The sequence below is a fragment of the Chelmon rostratus genome, chromosome 5, assembly GCF_017976325.1.
Source record: "Chelmon rostratus isolate fCheRos1 chromosome 5, fCheRos1.pri, whole genome shotgun sequence".
In the NCBI taxonomy this organism is placed as follows: Eukaryota; Metazoa; Chordata; class Actinopteri; order Chaetodontiformes; family Chaetodontidae; genus Chelmon; species Chelmon rostratus.
In genome coordinates, this window is record NC_055662.1 from 22,430,508 (window position 1) to 22,445,364 (window position 14,857).

At 46.3% G+C, this 14,857-nt stretch overlaps 1 protein-coding gene across 1 annotated transcript in view; it reads right to left on the minus strand.

Moving 5' to 3' along the window:
• The window catches only part of setbp1 (SET binding protein 1), a 34,377-nt gene extending 20,203 nt beyond the window's left edge, over window positions 1-14,174 (minus strand). The window contains exons 1-2 of the mRNA XM_041937246.1: window positions 13,448-14,174; window positions 6,640-7,229 (exon numbers count right to left, since the gene is read on the minus strand). Of these exons, the coding sequence (XP_041793180.1) occupies window positions 6,640-7,074 (435 nt within the window). The 5' untranslated portion in view covers window positions 7,075-7,229; window positions 13,448-14,174. The remainder of the gene's footprint in view (window positions 1-6,639; window positions 7,230-13,447) is intronic.
• Window positions 14,175-14,857: the final 683 nt, after the last annotated feature.

Sequence of the window (14,857 nt, forward strand, 5' to 3'; positions counted from 1 at the left end):
AACAGCAGAACTACAGACGGATTATTTTACAAAGCCTGGTACAAAGACATGAAAAGCAGCAGAGAACTGGGCAGAATGACACACACAAACACACAATGACTGAAAAGACCTGGCTTAGAGGCTTTTTAATGACTTGTATGCTGTTTTATACCACATAGTGGCTATTGTGTCTGGATAAAGGATGATTTCCAACTAATTAAAAATATTAAAATGATTTAAAAAATACTGTTGTGAACATGAGTCATGCCAATGAAGCTGGTGAAACAAAGCATGAAAATAAAAGATTTTTGTAAGAGTGTTGGACACCACCTCTTCACTGTCATCTCTTTCAGACACACACACACACACATGCACATACTCACATGCACGTACACACACAAACACACACACACACACACCCCTTCTGACAGGCGCGTCCCAGACAGCTGATGGGGCCATCAGATTTCACTGACAAACACACTTACGCTTCAAGTGAGACACAGTGAAAGTCAATACTCTGCGCCTGCTTCTCCTTTCCTTTGAGTCCCATCATCCCCCATTCTCCCCTCCCTGTGCCGAACATCACCCTCTATCCCTGCTGGACCTCCTCTCAAAACCACAGAATACGCATACACACACATACGTTCGCACACACACACACACACACTGACTAACCACAGAGGCAGAGGCATGATGGAGCCACACTAACAAAGCGGCCACCAGGAACACATGATGCTGTGACTCAACATCATCCGTGACCGCAGAGGACATCAAACATGGCTGTCCTCCAGATAATCCCACAGTTATGTGAGTCATAGTCAACCACAGTCCAAAAACCATATTCAGGCCTGTATGTTTTTTATAGAATCTACATTTATATTGATGTTGTCATATCAAAACCATGACCACTTCGATTTAGGTTTTCCTTTTTGTTGTTTTCTTTATAGCTGAGGGGTGACTTGGTGTTCTTTTTGCTGCACAAAGTCTGTTTTGTATAATTTCTTCTTATTATTGTGATTCTTAAAAGCGTAAACTTGACTTTTTGGCATAATATTTATAGCCAGTGTAACATACCTTCATGTTCATTGGTAACTGCCCCCTGACTGAGCCACTGGCATTTCTCTAAGTGCAAGTAGCTGCCTCAGGTCTTCATTAAAATGTAACTTGAGCTAGACCAGCTATTATAGTCTGCCTGCATCTGCCTGAAGAGGAACAGCAACCCACTGGGACTGGACACAATAGCGAATGAATAGGGCTTGACCTCTGGGACAGATTGAGAAGATGGTATGTGTGTGTCTGATTGAGAAATTAGCTACAGTTCCAACCAAATGGTCAGCACAAACACACACACACGCACACCCACACACACCAAATCCAGCCCTGAGGGTAAGAAAGCAAAGGCCAGACTCCAGTTGTCTCAACCCTGACCCACTCGCACAAACAAACAATTCAGCACACACACACAGACACACACACACACACACACAGACAGAGAGGCCCACAAAACAGTGGAGTCCAGCTATCACCTCGACTTTTCAATGTCCGGCAAGGGTCAAAGTTCATCTCTTCTTCTGCCAGCCTCCAGTGTTCCTTTGTGTGACTGAGTGTGTCTGGGTGTGTGTGTGTGCGTGCATGTACGTATGCTCACTAGAAGTGACCTTGCAGAGTCATTCAATGTGGATACGCTGCAGCACCAGCACTACCGCAGAGCTTATTAGGGAGTTATCTTGTTTAGTGTAATGTAAAGTGTGTGTATGTTTTTGTGAGTGAGTGTGTGTTTGGTGGGAGAAAGACAGATGAACAGATTGCGTCTTGTCTGGACTTTCTTCAGGTTTGAGAGATACTCGAGAGCAGATCAGAGGTTAGATGCGAGGTGTGTGTGTGTGTGTCAGTGTGGGTGTTGGTGTGTGTTTCAAGTGTGTACAGGGTGTGTATGGGGGTCAGACACAGATGGACAGCTGGTGTTTCAGCGGTGCTAAATCACTCACCCCTCCCCAGCATGCAAGCACACATGCACAGACACACACACACACACACACACACACACACACACATACACTTGTCCCATCCCCCATCGACCACAGGGAAACGCCCCTTAAAGCATTCCCAGCTCTTACTCTCAAAGACTGCACAATGAGGACGCGCACACGCACACACACACACAGACACACACACACACATACACATACACACACCAAAATAAAAGTCTGGTTATGCTCACCACAATGACAGGCACCCAAAAAGTCTAATATGACATTTCGGTCAGGCCATATTAGAGGTGATCATTTCATGTCCATACACATTCATAAATCAGTCAAGGATTGTTGTCTGTGGGTAATGCTTCACATACAAGCTGACACACACACACACACACACACACACACACACCCTCCTATTTTATGAGCTCATCAAGTCCCTCAGGTCACCAACCGCCATCTCAGCCAGGGATAAAAAAGCTCACATCAAAAGGCTAACCATTTCACACACACGCATGTGCACGCATAGCATGCGCACACACTTGGCGTGGCAACTGTGGCAGCATTAATTTCCTTGTGAATGCACTTGACTAACACATAATAATCCCGAACACTACTGGGAGACCACCAAGCAGCAATACACACACACACGCACACACACAGCCAGGGGGACCACCAAGCAGAGGGGCTGTCAAGACAAGATAAGTGTGTGTCTAGCATCAGGGTTTCGCATAGACACACTAATAAACACACATGTTCACACTAATACACACACACACACACACACACAAACACACACACATATACACACACACAACAACAACAACACACAGCCTGGCCTGGACTCCTGGAAAAGCTCTGGCTTATCTCTCTCCACAGATAGTGAAATGGATTAAGAGCCACATTTGGCACGTCCAGAGGACTGGACAGATAACCAGGAAAACACTCTCTCTAACTGCAATCACTGCTCAACATGATTTGTGAGCGTGTGTTTGTCTGTGTGTATGTGTGTGTGAGAGACAGAGAGAGAGTGGATGCATTAAAGCTTGCGTATGCTCCCCCATGTGTAGGCATTGGACCGATCACTGTATGTCTGTGTGTGTGTGTGTGCGCGTGTGGGCATGTGTGTCTGGAGGAGTGATGCAGTGGTTGACCCAGGACCCAATCCGTTAGAACACACACATTCATCTTCCAAACACACACAGCGTGCCCAGACAAAGAGCTGTGTGTGAGGGGACGTTCAGCATGTGTGTGATGTCAGCTGGAGACAGAGAAGGGGAGCCCATCATATCCCGTTTATGTGTGTGTGTGGGTCTGTCCCCTGACACAAGCCGCCTGCTCATTGACCCCCCTGGTTATAGATGCCTGCTATGAAGATGATAGGAGGCTGAGATTCCCTTTAAGAGGGGGAAATTACATCATTTTCTCCTCTCTTCAGTACAGGTTGGCCGAAATCGCTCCCTCGTTCACGTCTCCCTACATAATAGGCACTCAGTAGTTGACTTTATCGTGAGCAGTGAATTGAGATTTTGGACACATGAATCTTTGTCTTGTGTCATCACTGACAGCTGTGGAGTCCCATGAATGTAATTTTTGCATCTATGAAATGCGACACATTGCATTGCTAGAAACACTAATGTTTTCTTTTCATTGTGGGAATATGTGGGGGCACTATGCGCTACATACATTTTAAATATAATAATGTAGTGCACTGTATAGAAAAGAGGGGGTAATGTTTAAATCCACCCTTCTCTTACACTAGCACTCATTCTGCCTTGCCTCTGCTGTTCAAATAGGCAGTTGCAAACACTTACATAATGCCCTATTTGCATCTTTTTAATGTTTATTCCAGTTTTTCCTAGCTGTGTGCTACTTGATGCTGGAACATGCCCGTTTCCCCACATTAATAACTGAGAGTTTAATCTTATTATAAGTTGGAGAGGAGAAGTTTTGACAGCAGATTCTTGTGCTGCTACAAAAGAAAGAAAGGCTAAGAAACGCCATTTCCATGTCTTTCTTTGCGCCATTCTGCATGTTTGCCTACTTATCTGTCTGTCTGTCTCTCCCCTTCTCTGTCTATTAGAGTCAAATCTCTGTCTTAATGGGCATCTATTGTATCCTGCCTCCCCCCCTCCTCTATTCATCACACTACCACACGCACATACACACTCCCTCTGAGGGGGCCCCTTAACCAGGCTCTCCATATGCCTGACCCCCACCTCCTTTCTCCTCCTCCTCTTTCCACAACCCCCTTCTCCTCTCCCCATCTCCTGCTCACTCTCTGGCTTCTGCTCTGTTGCTGCTGCTGCTGCTGCTGCTGCCCCACGCTGCCATCTGCTACAAGACAACAGAGGGTGAAAGAGGGAGGAAGAGGAAGAAAAGAGTGGTGAAAAAGAGCGGGTGAAAAGAGGAAGACACGAGGGAAGAAAAGACTGAGGGGAAAAGCAGAGAAAGAGGGACAGATAAAAGATAAAGAGAGAAAGAGTAGATGTGGACACAATACAGCAGAGAGCAGAGAGGCTGCCCATCTGCTCCCCCTCTCGCCTTCCCTCCCCTCCTGACACACAGCCTCACACACACCACAAAGAGAGTATTTAACCCCAACACACACACACAGACACACACACACACACACATAAGAAGGAGAGACAGAAAGCAGCCCAGCCTCTCTCTTTAACCCGTTCTTCTCCAGTGAGCTTGCCTGTATTACACCCTTGGGGTGGCAGGTGATGGGTGGATGGAGGGAAAGGGTGTACGGGGGAGCAGGGGGTAGACGGAAGGGGGATGGGGGGGTGTGTGATTGAGGGACAGACGTAGGGGATGAAGGTTTGAAACTGATCTGAATCAACACCAACACATCCTCCACGCCCCTCCCCTTCCCAAACCTAAAATCTCAATAGAGACCAGCTTGCTACCCCTGTCACTATGACAACCTCTGTCAATCATACTGTAGCAGTGGGCTTCCAAATGGGGACCGATGGCGCTGGATTAGGAATGGCTGTCCTAACATCAGTGCAGGGTTCAGCTCACTCAGCTTACTCATGGATGTAAGCACTGAACATTTTTAGAGGTAAACATGCCTTTTTATACTTTATTTACAGAAAGGTGACAGCAGACAGACATACTTATAGTTCTCTGTGGTGAGAATACTCATCCTGGAGGCAGCTAGCTGAAATTGTGGCTGTGGTTGACGTCAAAATCTGCAAACGAAAAAAGCAACACCCACGTGTCTTCTTTCCAGTTTCAGTGACATTTCCTATTTGAATCACTACTCTAACTTTTAACACAAGGTGATGGATTAGGTCTGTGATTAGTCTGGTCATGTCAGCTTTTTTGAAATAATTTTTAGACTCCTGGAAACTAAAGTCCAGTAATTCATTACAAAAAAACAAAATGAGAGGCAGGTCTGAAAAAAGTCAACTTTGTGTGGCAAAAATGTGTTTTTCTGCTTTTCTCTCTTACTAATAACCTTGTGACCCCTTAAGATTTATCTTTCAATCTAATTTTTTGGTTCCAACTGAAAAGCTGGGAAACAGTAAGGCAAAGCATGTACAATATATCTATATAAAGCTTCCAGAGAGTACAGTTAGCCTAACTAAGAGGATGAGCTGCATGCAGCCTCTAATTGGCAGACTACTGTATTTCCTTTCATTACCTGACTTTAGAAACCTCACCTCTGAGAAAATGAGACAAGGGGTGATTTTGTAGTACTGGTTAGCCATGCACAAGTTTCCAACACGATATTCCAAGCAGATCCTTGGTAACGTTGATTGGCTTTAGAAATTTGAACAGCCTGCCATAATTTTTTGGGGGGTTGCACGACACAGTGACCCAACACAGACACAGAGTGGAGATATATTTGACCATGCAAGACTGGGTTATTGGCAAGAATAACATTCATGCAGCTCAATTACCTCTTGAGCCTCTTGAATTTGAGTTAAAACCACTAGACTGAAGCACAACAGAACAAAACACGGTCTGGCATCATGTTGACAACATGACGCCTTCGCTCCTGCTGGGCCTGTCGAGCTCCATGACATCGAGATGGCTGTCAGGTTTGGACACACACACCACTGTGTAGGTCAACACACACAGCAAACACTAGATTCCCCAAAGGACCTGTACGTACACAGTGTCACACACACCAAACACCAGTGCAGTGTGTAAAGGGTGTGATGGAGGAGGGGGGTAAAGGGGCGTGACCCACAAGAGCTGATTTCATTAAAGGAGAGGAGAGGAGAGAGGAGGAGAGGAGAGGAGAGGAGACAGGAAAGGTCTCTGTGTATATGACCACAAATGGAGAGAGCAGACACCAGCTGTCACTTGCTTATGTCAGCCCTATTCTCAGCTCCTATGTGGGTTTGTGTGTTGTGTGCGTGTGCGTGTGTCACTGTCTGATCTCAGCTAGCCATGACTGGTTTCAATTACGCAGCAAACTTTGACCCTGTGTAACCAAGCAGGGAAACAAGCTACTGAGAGAGAGAGAGAGAGAGAGAGAGAGAGAGAGAGGTACAGAAAGAGGTGGAGTGTGAGAGAGAGGGAGTGGTCACTGCAGAGATGTGGGGATGGAAAGAAGCTCACAGGAGTTTTCTCAGGGAAATCTGAAATATAGACTGGACATGACACACTGCACAGCTACTAAAGGCACACATAAATGGCAGCATTTCCAGGGATGGTGTCTTACCCTTTTTCTGGGGGGTCCTCGTTCCTCGTCTTTCTGGCCCCGCCCTGCTCCTGCCCCGCCTCCAGTTCGTCCCTGCCGCCCCCCTTTGCCCTCTCCAACTGGAGGTCTGATGGTCATCCTGATCTCCGGTGGACAAATGTAGTTCTCAAGATTCTTGGGGGGCTTCTTGGTGCGCTTGGTGGTCTGGATCTTAAGCTTTAGACTTCCTTCCTGGAAACTCGCTTCCTTGATGGAGAACTCCTGCTCCTCCAGAAGCCCCTCCCCCTGCTCCTCTAGGCCCTCCCCTTCGCTGATGGCACCGTTAATCACATCATCACTGCGCGCCAAACTGATGCCCCCTGCTCCTTGCTGGTCCTCTTCATTTGGCCCCACCCTGCCTCCCTGTAACTCCGCCTCTTTGGGTCGGGCCGAGCCAACCAGATCCCTTGGCTCCATCCACGCTCCCGCCAGAGCCAGTCAGGATGGGGGAAGCTGTGGCAGCCAGCCAATAAGAAGATAGAGAACAGTAGTCTGTCGGGCTGGTTGGTTGTTGTCAATCAGCTACTGGGGTTGGGTTAGTTGTCCCACAGGAACACAGCGCCAGGGACAGTCTGCGGAGAGAGCAGGTGAATTATATGATTAGGAAAAGACACGTGACTAAAACAGAGTCCTGTCATCCCCATAGCTTCCATTCCAGTGTTACCTCCCAGCACAGGCCTGTGTGCTGTCATCAACATCCTTAACTGCCTATTACATATGAAGACAACCACACAAGCTCATCACAGAGCTGTGGAGGCATGCTACCACGCTCTCATTTGCATTTTGTACCTCACATAAACAAAGTCATTTTTGACACCCACTACCTCTTGCCTTCCTCTCTCCCTACTCTCTTCTTTATGCACTCTTTGCTAATCTTCTCTCCCTCCCTTCATCCCTCATTCTATCCCCACGACAGATCTGAAGCAGAGCCGTGCAGACACTAGAGTGATCAGTGCAAAATAAGACATTCCTCTTCTCTGCTCTAAAACCAGGCTGAAGTTAGCCTGAGGACACAAGACAAAAAAAAAAAAATGAAAGAAGCTGACTTCTGTTTTTTTTTTCTTTTCGCCAGAGCAGAGAAGGAGGGAGGGAATCACACATGGGGAGAAGGGAAGGCAGCAGAGAAAGACGGAGGGAAGGAATCTAAATTCTTTCCCCAGATGTGGTTTACGAGCTGGTCTGGAAAAACCAGCGTCTGAACTGTTTTACACACGCATGCAGTGGCATTAATACACATATGCACAAATAACTCCACACACTTATGCACATAAGTACATATGCAAATGACAGTGCTGTTGTCACCAAGTACACATCTTCACCCCTCCTGCTATTTCGGCTCTCTAGAGAAAAACTTGTGGTAGCCATTCCTCAGAGGATTCAGGTTTTCCTTTTTGGATCATCGCACATGCAGGCAAAGATATATATTACATACTCACATCAATACACATACACACATATGCACTCACACAGGCTCACTTACACACAGGCGTATAAACAGAAAGCAACCAAAACAAACACTGGACTACACTTCTCACTATAGCTCCAGGGAATCCCATCAGTCAATATGACATGAGGCATGACTGAGCTGGAAGTGGGGAATGCTGTCTCACACACTGAGCTTAGACTGACACCATTTATACTGATGTGAACTCAGACCAGACCACTACCTGCAGACATGACTCAGGTAAAAGTCTCCTGCTTCTGCAGACTTACAAAGAATTGAGAGCACAAAAGGTTTGCAAAATATAAACTTGTGTATGATGTTATTACCCAAACTTAAGTTGGTAATATAGAATTACCCACCTCCTACCTTAATACACTCTCTTTCATGCTTACTGTCGGCATTTATCTGTGCGTGCATATATGTGTGTTTTCTCTGTATGCAATCCTGTACCAGCCCACGCTACTGTACTAACAGCTGATCCCCGTCACAATGCCTCACAGCACATGCTTACAGCTACACCCGCTTATCCTGTTAAGTGGAGGGGGGCTGGGTACACTCTGGACAGGTCGCCTGACACATAGAGGCAGACAACCATTCTACAACCACTCCTACAGGTAATTTAGAGTTGCCAATTAACCTAACCTGCATGTCTTTGGACTGTGGGTGGAAACCAAAGCACCTGGTGAAACCCCTAGTATGATTTAACGCTCTGGCTGTGAGGTGACAGTACTAACCATTGTACCACCATGCCTCCCATACTTACAGTGCGATTGAATAATCATAATCCACAGTATTTCAACAACCTCGTCAGTGTAAGACTGAACACAAACAGTGTCCGGCCCTGAGGTCAAAGTCAATGGTTAGGCATTTTTCTTCTGCATTTGCAGGATTAAACAAAATTGAAAAGGCCTGTTTCTGCGAACCCTGTCTTTACCCGTGAAGTTTGCCAGTCTGAAACCACAGTCTTTCAAAGCTGACTCATAACGGTTATTGATGTAGGTTCTGGTAGCTCCATGGTGGTTAAGTATGAAAAGGACTTACAGGACCATAACAGTGGTTTTGCATGTTTAAGCTTATGAACTCCAAATCGCTTATACTCTACACAGGCAACGTTGTATTGCCAACTGGGTTTCCAAAGCACATAAATACATTTTCAGATTGATTTCCTACCTTCCTGGAAGTCATTGATTTTCATTCATTAAGTGCAGTATGAAAAGGGACTTGGAAAACTTGCTGGAGTCTTTAGTCTGCTTTCGTTTTAAGTCACAGTCACATTATTTTCACATGGTAATACTTTTATGAGGAGGGACTGTCCTCAAAATTACTGTTGCCCTCAGGAAGAAAAGGCGAGATATTAAGGTTAGCTGCGTAACAGCAGCTTATTTAATGCAAGACACAACCAAATTCCCATTATTCTCTCTGCATTGTTGTTTGTCTTTTGACTTTCATTTCGAGACAGGAGAGACTTTGTGTGCAATGCTTTTTGGCAGTCGAAAATCTCAGATGTCAGACTCTCCTTAACTCTTCCACTAAAAAGAGTCTTCAAAACAGACCCTGCTCTCTGCATAACCACATGACCATAACGGTTACATCAATCAGTAACACTGACGCAGAAATAAAGGACACTTAATGTTCAGTTGGATAGATTACCTATCTCAGGACAGTCTCTGCAAGATGATTTTCATACCCCACTAAAATCAATGGAAACCACTTGCTGCCTGGAAGTTAGAAAATGAGTGCAAAAACGTAAGATATGCTTTGGAAAATGGTCAGCACCATTGTACAGTATAGGCAATTTGCATTTAATGGGCTAAACATGCAAAACCACCATTGTGGTCCCTCAATAACTATGCAGTATTGAACGTTTTACAGGCATAACTACATGATAGTAGAGTCCAGGTTCAGTCCCAACCTGATCATAGAGGACCCACATGACCATGTTTGGTCCTCCAGGAACCTCCCAGTCCCTAATGTCAGCTTGGTGACTCGCCCTCATGGCATGTGTGAAAGCCACCCTGTCTGTCATGTGACTGAGGACAATGACAGGAAAAAGAGACAGCTGCCAACCACAACATCACACACTCACACACACATATACACACACACACACACATCAAAAAGAAACCACTCTGGGTGGTGCGCTAAAGACTCTGTGCCCCCTCACAACTATAACCCACTATGACAACAAAATGGCGTCATACCTTAGCAGATCTTCATTCTGGGACATTACTGTGTAAACTACTTAGCTGGGTCATGACTATTTCTCCTTCCTCCCTGCCCGGTGCCCTAAGCTGTGTTAGTTCTCTGTTACTGGCAGACGGGCCGAGAGTTTATGTAAGACTGACCCCTCCTCGGGCCTCCCTCGCCTAGCCTGAGCCTCACTGTCTCCTCTCTCCACTCTCTCTTACACACACAAGCACACTGACACACACACACACACACACACACACACCTCGACTAGCCTCAGACAGCAGGGTGATTGTGAAAGGCCAGACTCACTGCATAAATAGCTTTATTATGTTCTCAAAACTACCAGCGCTAACCAGCTTCCCTCTCAAATAGCATAAGGTCGTTCCCTGTGCTGGATGTGAAAGGCCGCGAATGAGACACTCCTCCTACATTTATTTTGCCTTGTCCTTTGAAAACAATTATGATAAAGCATCGATAATGGAATACAGATGGACAGAGCAGAGATGGTGAGTGATACGGACACACAGACAAAACAGAGGTAGACAGAGTCTGAATGTGAGTGAGAAACACAGAGAGAGGGAGAGAGAGATGGCAGCAGAAACACAACCTTTTAAGGCTGCATACCCAGCAGCCCTGTGCCTGAGGTGGACTCACAAATAGCTCGTACACACATGCAGACAGATGCGCACACACACACTTCACACATCCACAAGCACACCAAACGCCCGTGTGATTGCACAAGGTGAAGAGTCTTTTTTCCTCCTTTTCTTTGATGTAGTAGAGGCTAGGCCATCCCTGGCTGTAGATGAGTATCTCACAGGGATGATGAACATTGTCTGTCTGCCATTTTCATTTTTCATTTATCTCTTTTTCTCTTTTATTCCAGCCCTCTAGTGAAGGGGCAATCACGTAAACCAATGTTTCCACAATGATCCAATCTTTGGTTGGAGACAAATCAAAAGGCATGGTCCCAGCCTTCTAGTACCTCCAAATCCGGTGGGCAGGGGCATGAGTTTTCAGACTGGAAGTCTATTAGTCCTCTGCCTCATAGCAGAGCAAGGTGAAGGAAGCCATCTTTTTACCCCGTCAAAGAGCTTATTCTGTTTTTAGGTGAACATTATGAACTTCTATTTGGATGTGAAATACAGAATAAAACCCTTTCTCTCCCCGGGTTCAGCACGACTGGCACAAGCATGTGTTCAGCTACGGGGCAGCTAGAAGGACAGCCATAAAGTACCATGTGTGGGACAGCTATAATAGAAAATGATGGCCTTGCAGCCGTTCTGTGCAGTCCCACACGCACACACTCCTCTGGATGAGCCATATGCCAGGTAGCACTAAAACCATCCTCACCTAACTACCCCGCAGAAGCAGATGAATGTTAAACCATTTTAACTGCAGCAGAAGCCACAAAATGGCTGTCAGCAAAAACACCTCCCCTTCTCCCCAACTGTCTTCCTCCTTCCCCTCATCTCACTCCCCCCCAACCTCTGTTCTCTCCCCTCTTCTCTGTGCTACCTCTTTCCTTTACCCTCCACCTCCTACCTCTCCCTCCCTCCCTCACTCTTTCTGTGTGCTCTGCCAAAAGGTGCTCCAGTGCTGATATTCTGTTAAGAGAGCCTGCCAACAGTTAGATTTGTCCTTGGATCCCGTTCACATTCCCTCCTCCCCCTCTCTGTGATCCTGTTTCGACCCGAGATATCCAGCTCAGAAGGGGATACACCTAATCGATATCTCATGCTTTAATTTAAAGGTGGCACGGGCATCTCATTACCTAATAGAGGTTTTAATAGCCTGCTTCATACTTTTACGCTACAAAAACGCTGCCAGAGTTTCAACTCCCCAAAAACCTGTTAACAAGACAAGATCGATGGTTCCATCCGAGTCTGAATCACCTCTATTATCCATCCCTCAACCCCATTTCTTTCCACCTAGTCACGCACTTCTCTTACAATTGCCTCTCTTCTCATGCCCTTGTCCTTTTTTAACCAGTGCTCATTTCCACGCCTTCATTCCCATATATCCTGAGACCTGACCATTTTTCCACACTTTCCCTGACGCATTCAGGCTTGTCTGTTTATCTTCTGGAGCTGCGCTTGTGACTGAGGTTTCTGGGGGCTGCTGATAACAGTGGCGTGCTGCCATTCAGCCCTCACCTTCCTCCACACGGCCAAAGCACGGGCATCACTTTCGGCCACGCTGCTCCTGATGCCCACGTGAAACTGATCAGCTATTGATAAATGCAACCAGAGTGGAGCAATGCTGGCTTACGCCCAGTCCACAACATGTAAAGTGGAAGCCACATTTGTATGTATACTGGCGTCTCTGTACTGATGCTACAGCGGCATGTGTGGACTTTGCGCCGCAGATGAAAAATAAACCAGAATGAAGGCAAGGCGACAAATGAAACACACTCCTCGCATGCTGTGTGCTTCAACATGCGACTTCCACACCACTTGGCATCATTTCAGGTGACATTTGTCCCTCTGCAGCTTCTGTAACTGGACCAGAACATGAAGAGAAAACACATCCAACCAAAACTCTTCCATACAGCTCAATGTGACATAACCCATGACAGACTAGAGCAGTAAAACCATCTGATCTGCTGCATGTCACAGACTGTGATGCTATGTGATGGACTATCAATGTCAATGAAGATGCAGGAGGTCCACCCCAGCAGAAAAACATTAGAACCAAGAGCGTGAACAGCAGAGGCTGAGCTGCTCCTTGATCACTGTGTAGTGGACACTTCATCCCGTTGACCTAATTAGCTGTTTTATCTTACTGCCACCTAATTACCAAGGTATTACACAGTAATAATGGATGGAGACAGAGTGGTACAGCATTGTTTGGGGTGGTCTGCGTGTACGTGCGAGAATGTGCGCATGGTGCTGTGAGTATGTGCACGCGTCCGTGTGTTTAGTTGAATTTGTTGGCATGTGACCACAAGCAATTTCACCCATTTCGGATCAATTAAAGAATAAAAAAACGGCACAGACGTAATATCACACACTACATCTATTAACGTGGCATTCAAAGAGCAAGCATGAAAAGCAGCCACACACAGCAGTTAATAACATGAACAACAACATTAACACATTTACAGCAGAGGTGTATTCAGGTGTGGAATGTGGCCAGTCAACCGGGGCTACTTACCCATGTCTAATGTTGTCACACACTCGGCTCTAACGTGTAAATATTTTATCAAGATCATTTACAATCCATTTAGACACATTTTACACAAGCGACGGATGGGATGACAGCCTCCCGTGGAGCTGTCAAACGGTGCCAGAATATATGTATATATTTTTTGACAGAAAACCCCGAGGAAAATGGCGTCAACGGTGCTTTGGAAAGAAAAAAAAAGCGAAAATAGGATTTGCAGCCGATCTGATGACAGAAGCAAGGTAGCCGCACAGGGGGCCAAAAAATCCAAAAGGAAACTTGTCGCTTCTGTCCAATTCCTCACAGAAATAAGGTCTTTGGGGGCTCTTGCGGATTGGGTCGTGTGGTGGAGAGCCGCGGCGGTGCAGAGTGCGTCTCCGATGCCTTGCAGGATCGCTGGTCACTCGGGGAGCTGCACAGCGCAGAGATCCCTCGCAAATCCGCTACTCGACTGGTCGGGGAGGAGGGGGGAGTAGGACTATTACTGCAGTCAAAACAAGCCCGCATCCGACTACAAGCCCAAATCCAGCGGGAAAATGTCAGCGACAAGACCGCGCTTTCAGCCGTCAGCACAGGAGACTAGAGAGCCGAGGCAGGAGACGGTGGTTTAGATCGCTTTCCCTCGCCGGTTACATCGGATCAGGGTTTTTTTCTATCTCTCTCTCTCTCTCTCTCTCTGTCTCACTCACTCTCTGCTTTTCCGATCGGTGAATGTCAGGTCCCGGTGCCTGGTGTCTGGTAATGATCTCACCCAGCAGACTGAAAGCTCTGGCCGAGCAGAGGAGAGAGGAGAGGAGGAGCGACATCGCCTCCACCTGGCAGCACGCACGCTTAGCGCGTCTCCTTTCGCAACCTTCTCCTAATTCCCATGGCCCTCTCCTGTGGGACTGTAATGCAAAACGGGGACGCGGCATTGCGCAAAAGGCCTGATGTTTTGACTGAGTCCCCGCTATATGGACAGAGTGATGTTTTGCACTTTTTCAGCAGGTTCAGATACATCATTGCACACAGAACTTTTATGGAGTGTGACACTGAAATAGAGCTTTTAACATAAATATTTATTGGATAAAAGTCTATATATGAACATTACATTTTGTTTTAAAAATGCTTGGAATTGTTGCAAAAACAGAAATTATATGAGATTTTGAGAAGGGTACTTGAACAGATGTTGAGTCTACCAACTCATAGGCTTGAGTGCTCATCAGTCTGGTTTGGGTCAGTCTGTCTTTGCTGCCAGATTGACCAGATAATAGTCTAATACCAGAGAGTACCAGACTCCATTTGAACAGCCAAGGTCCTTCTTGGCAGAGTTCCAGTCACGTCTCAGAAAAACATTCGGTGAAATACTGGTTTTTTTTTCAACCATGAAAAAGCTTAACTTAACTTCTGTTAAATTTCTGT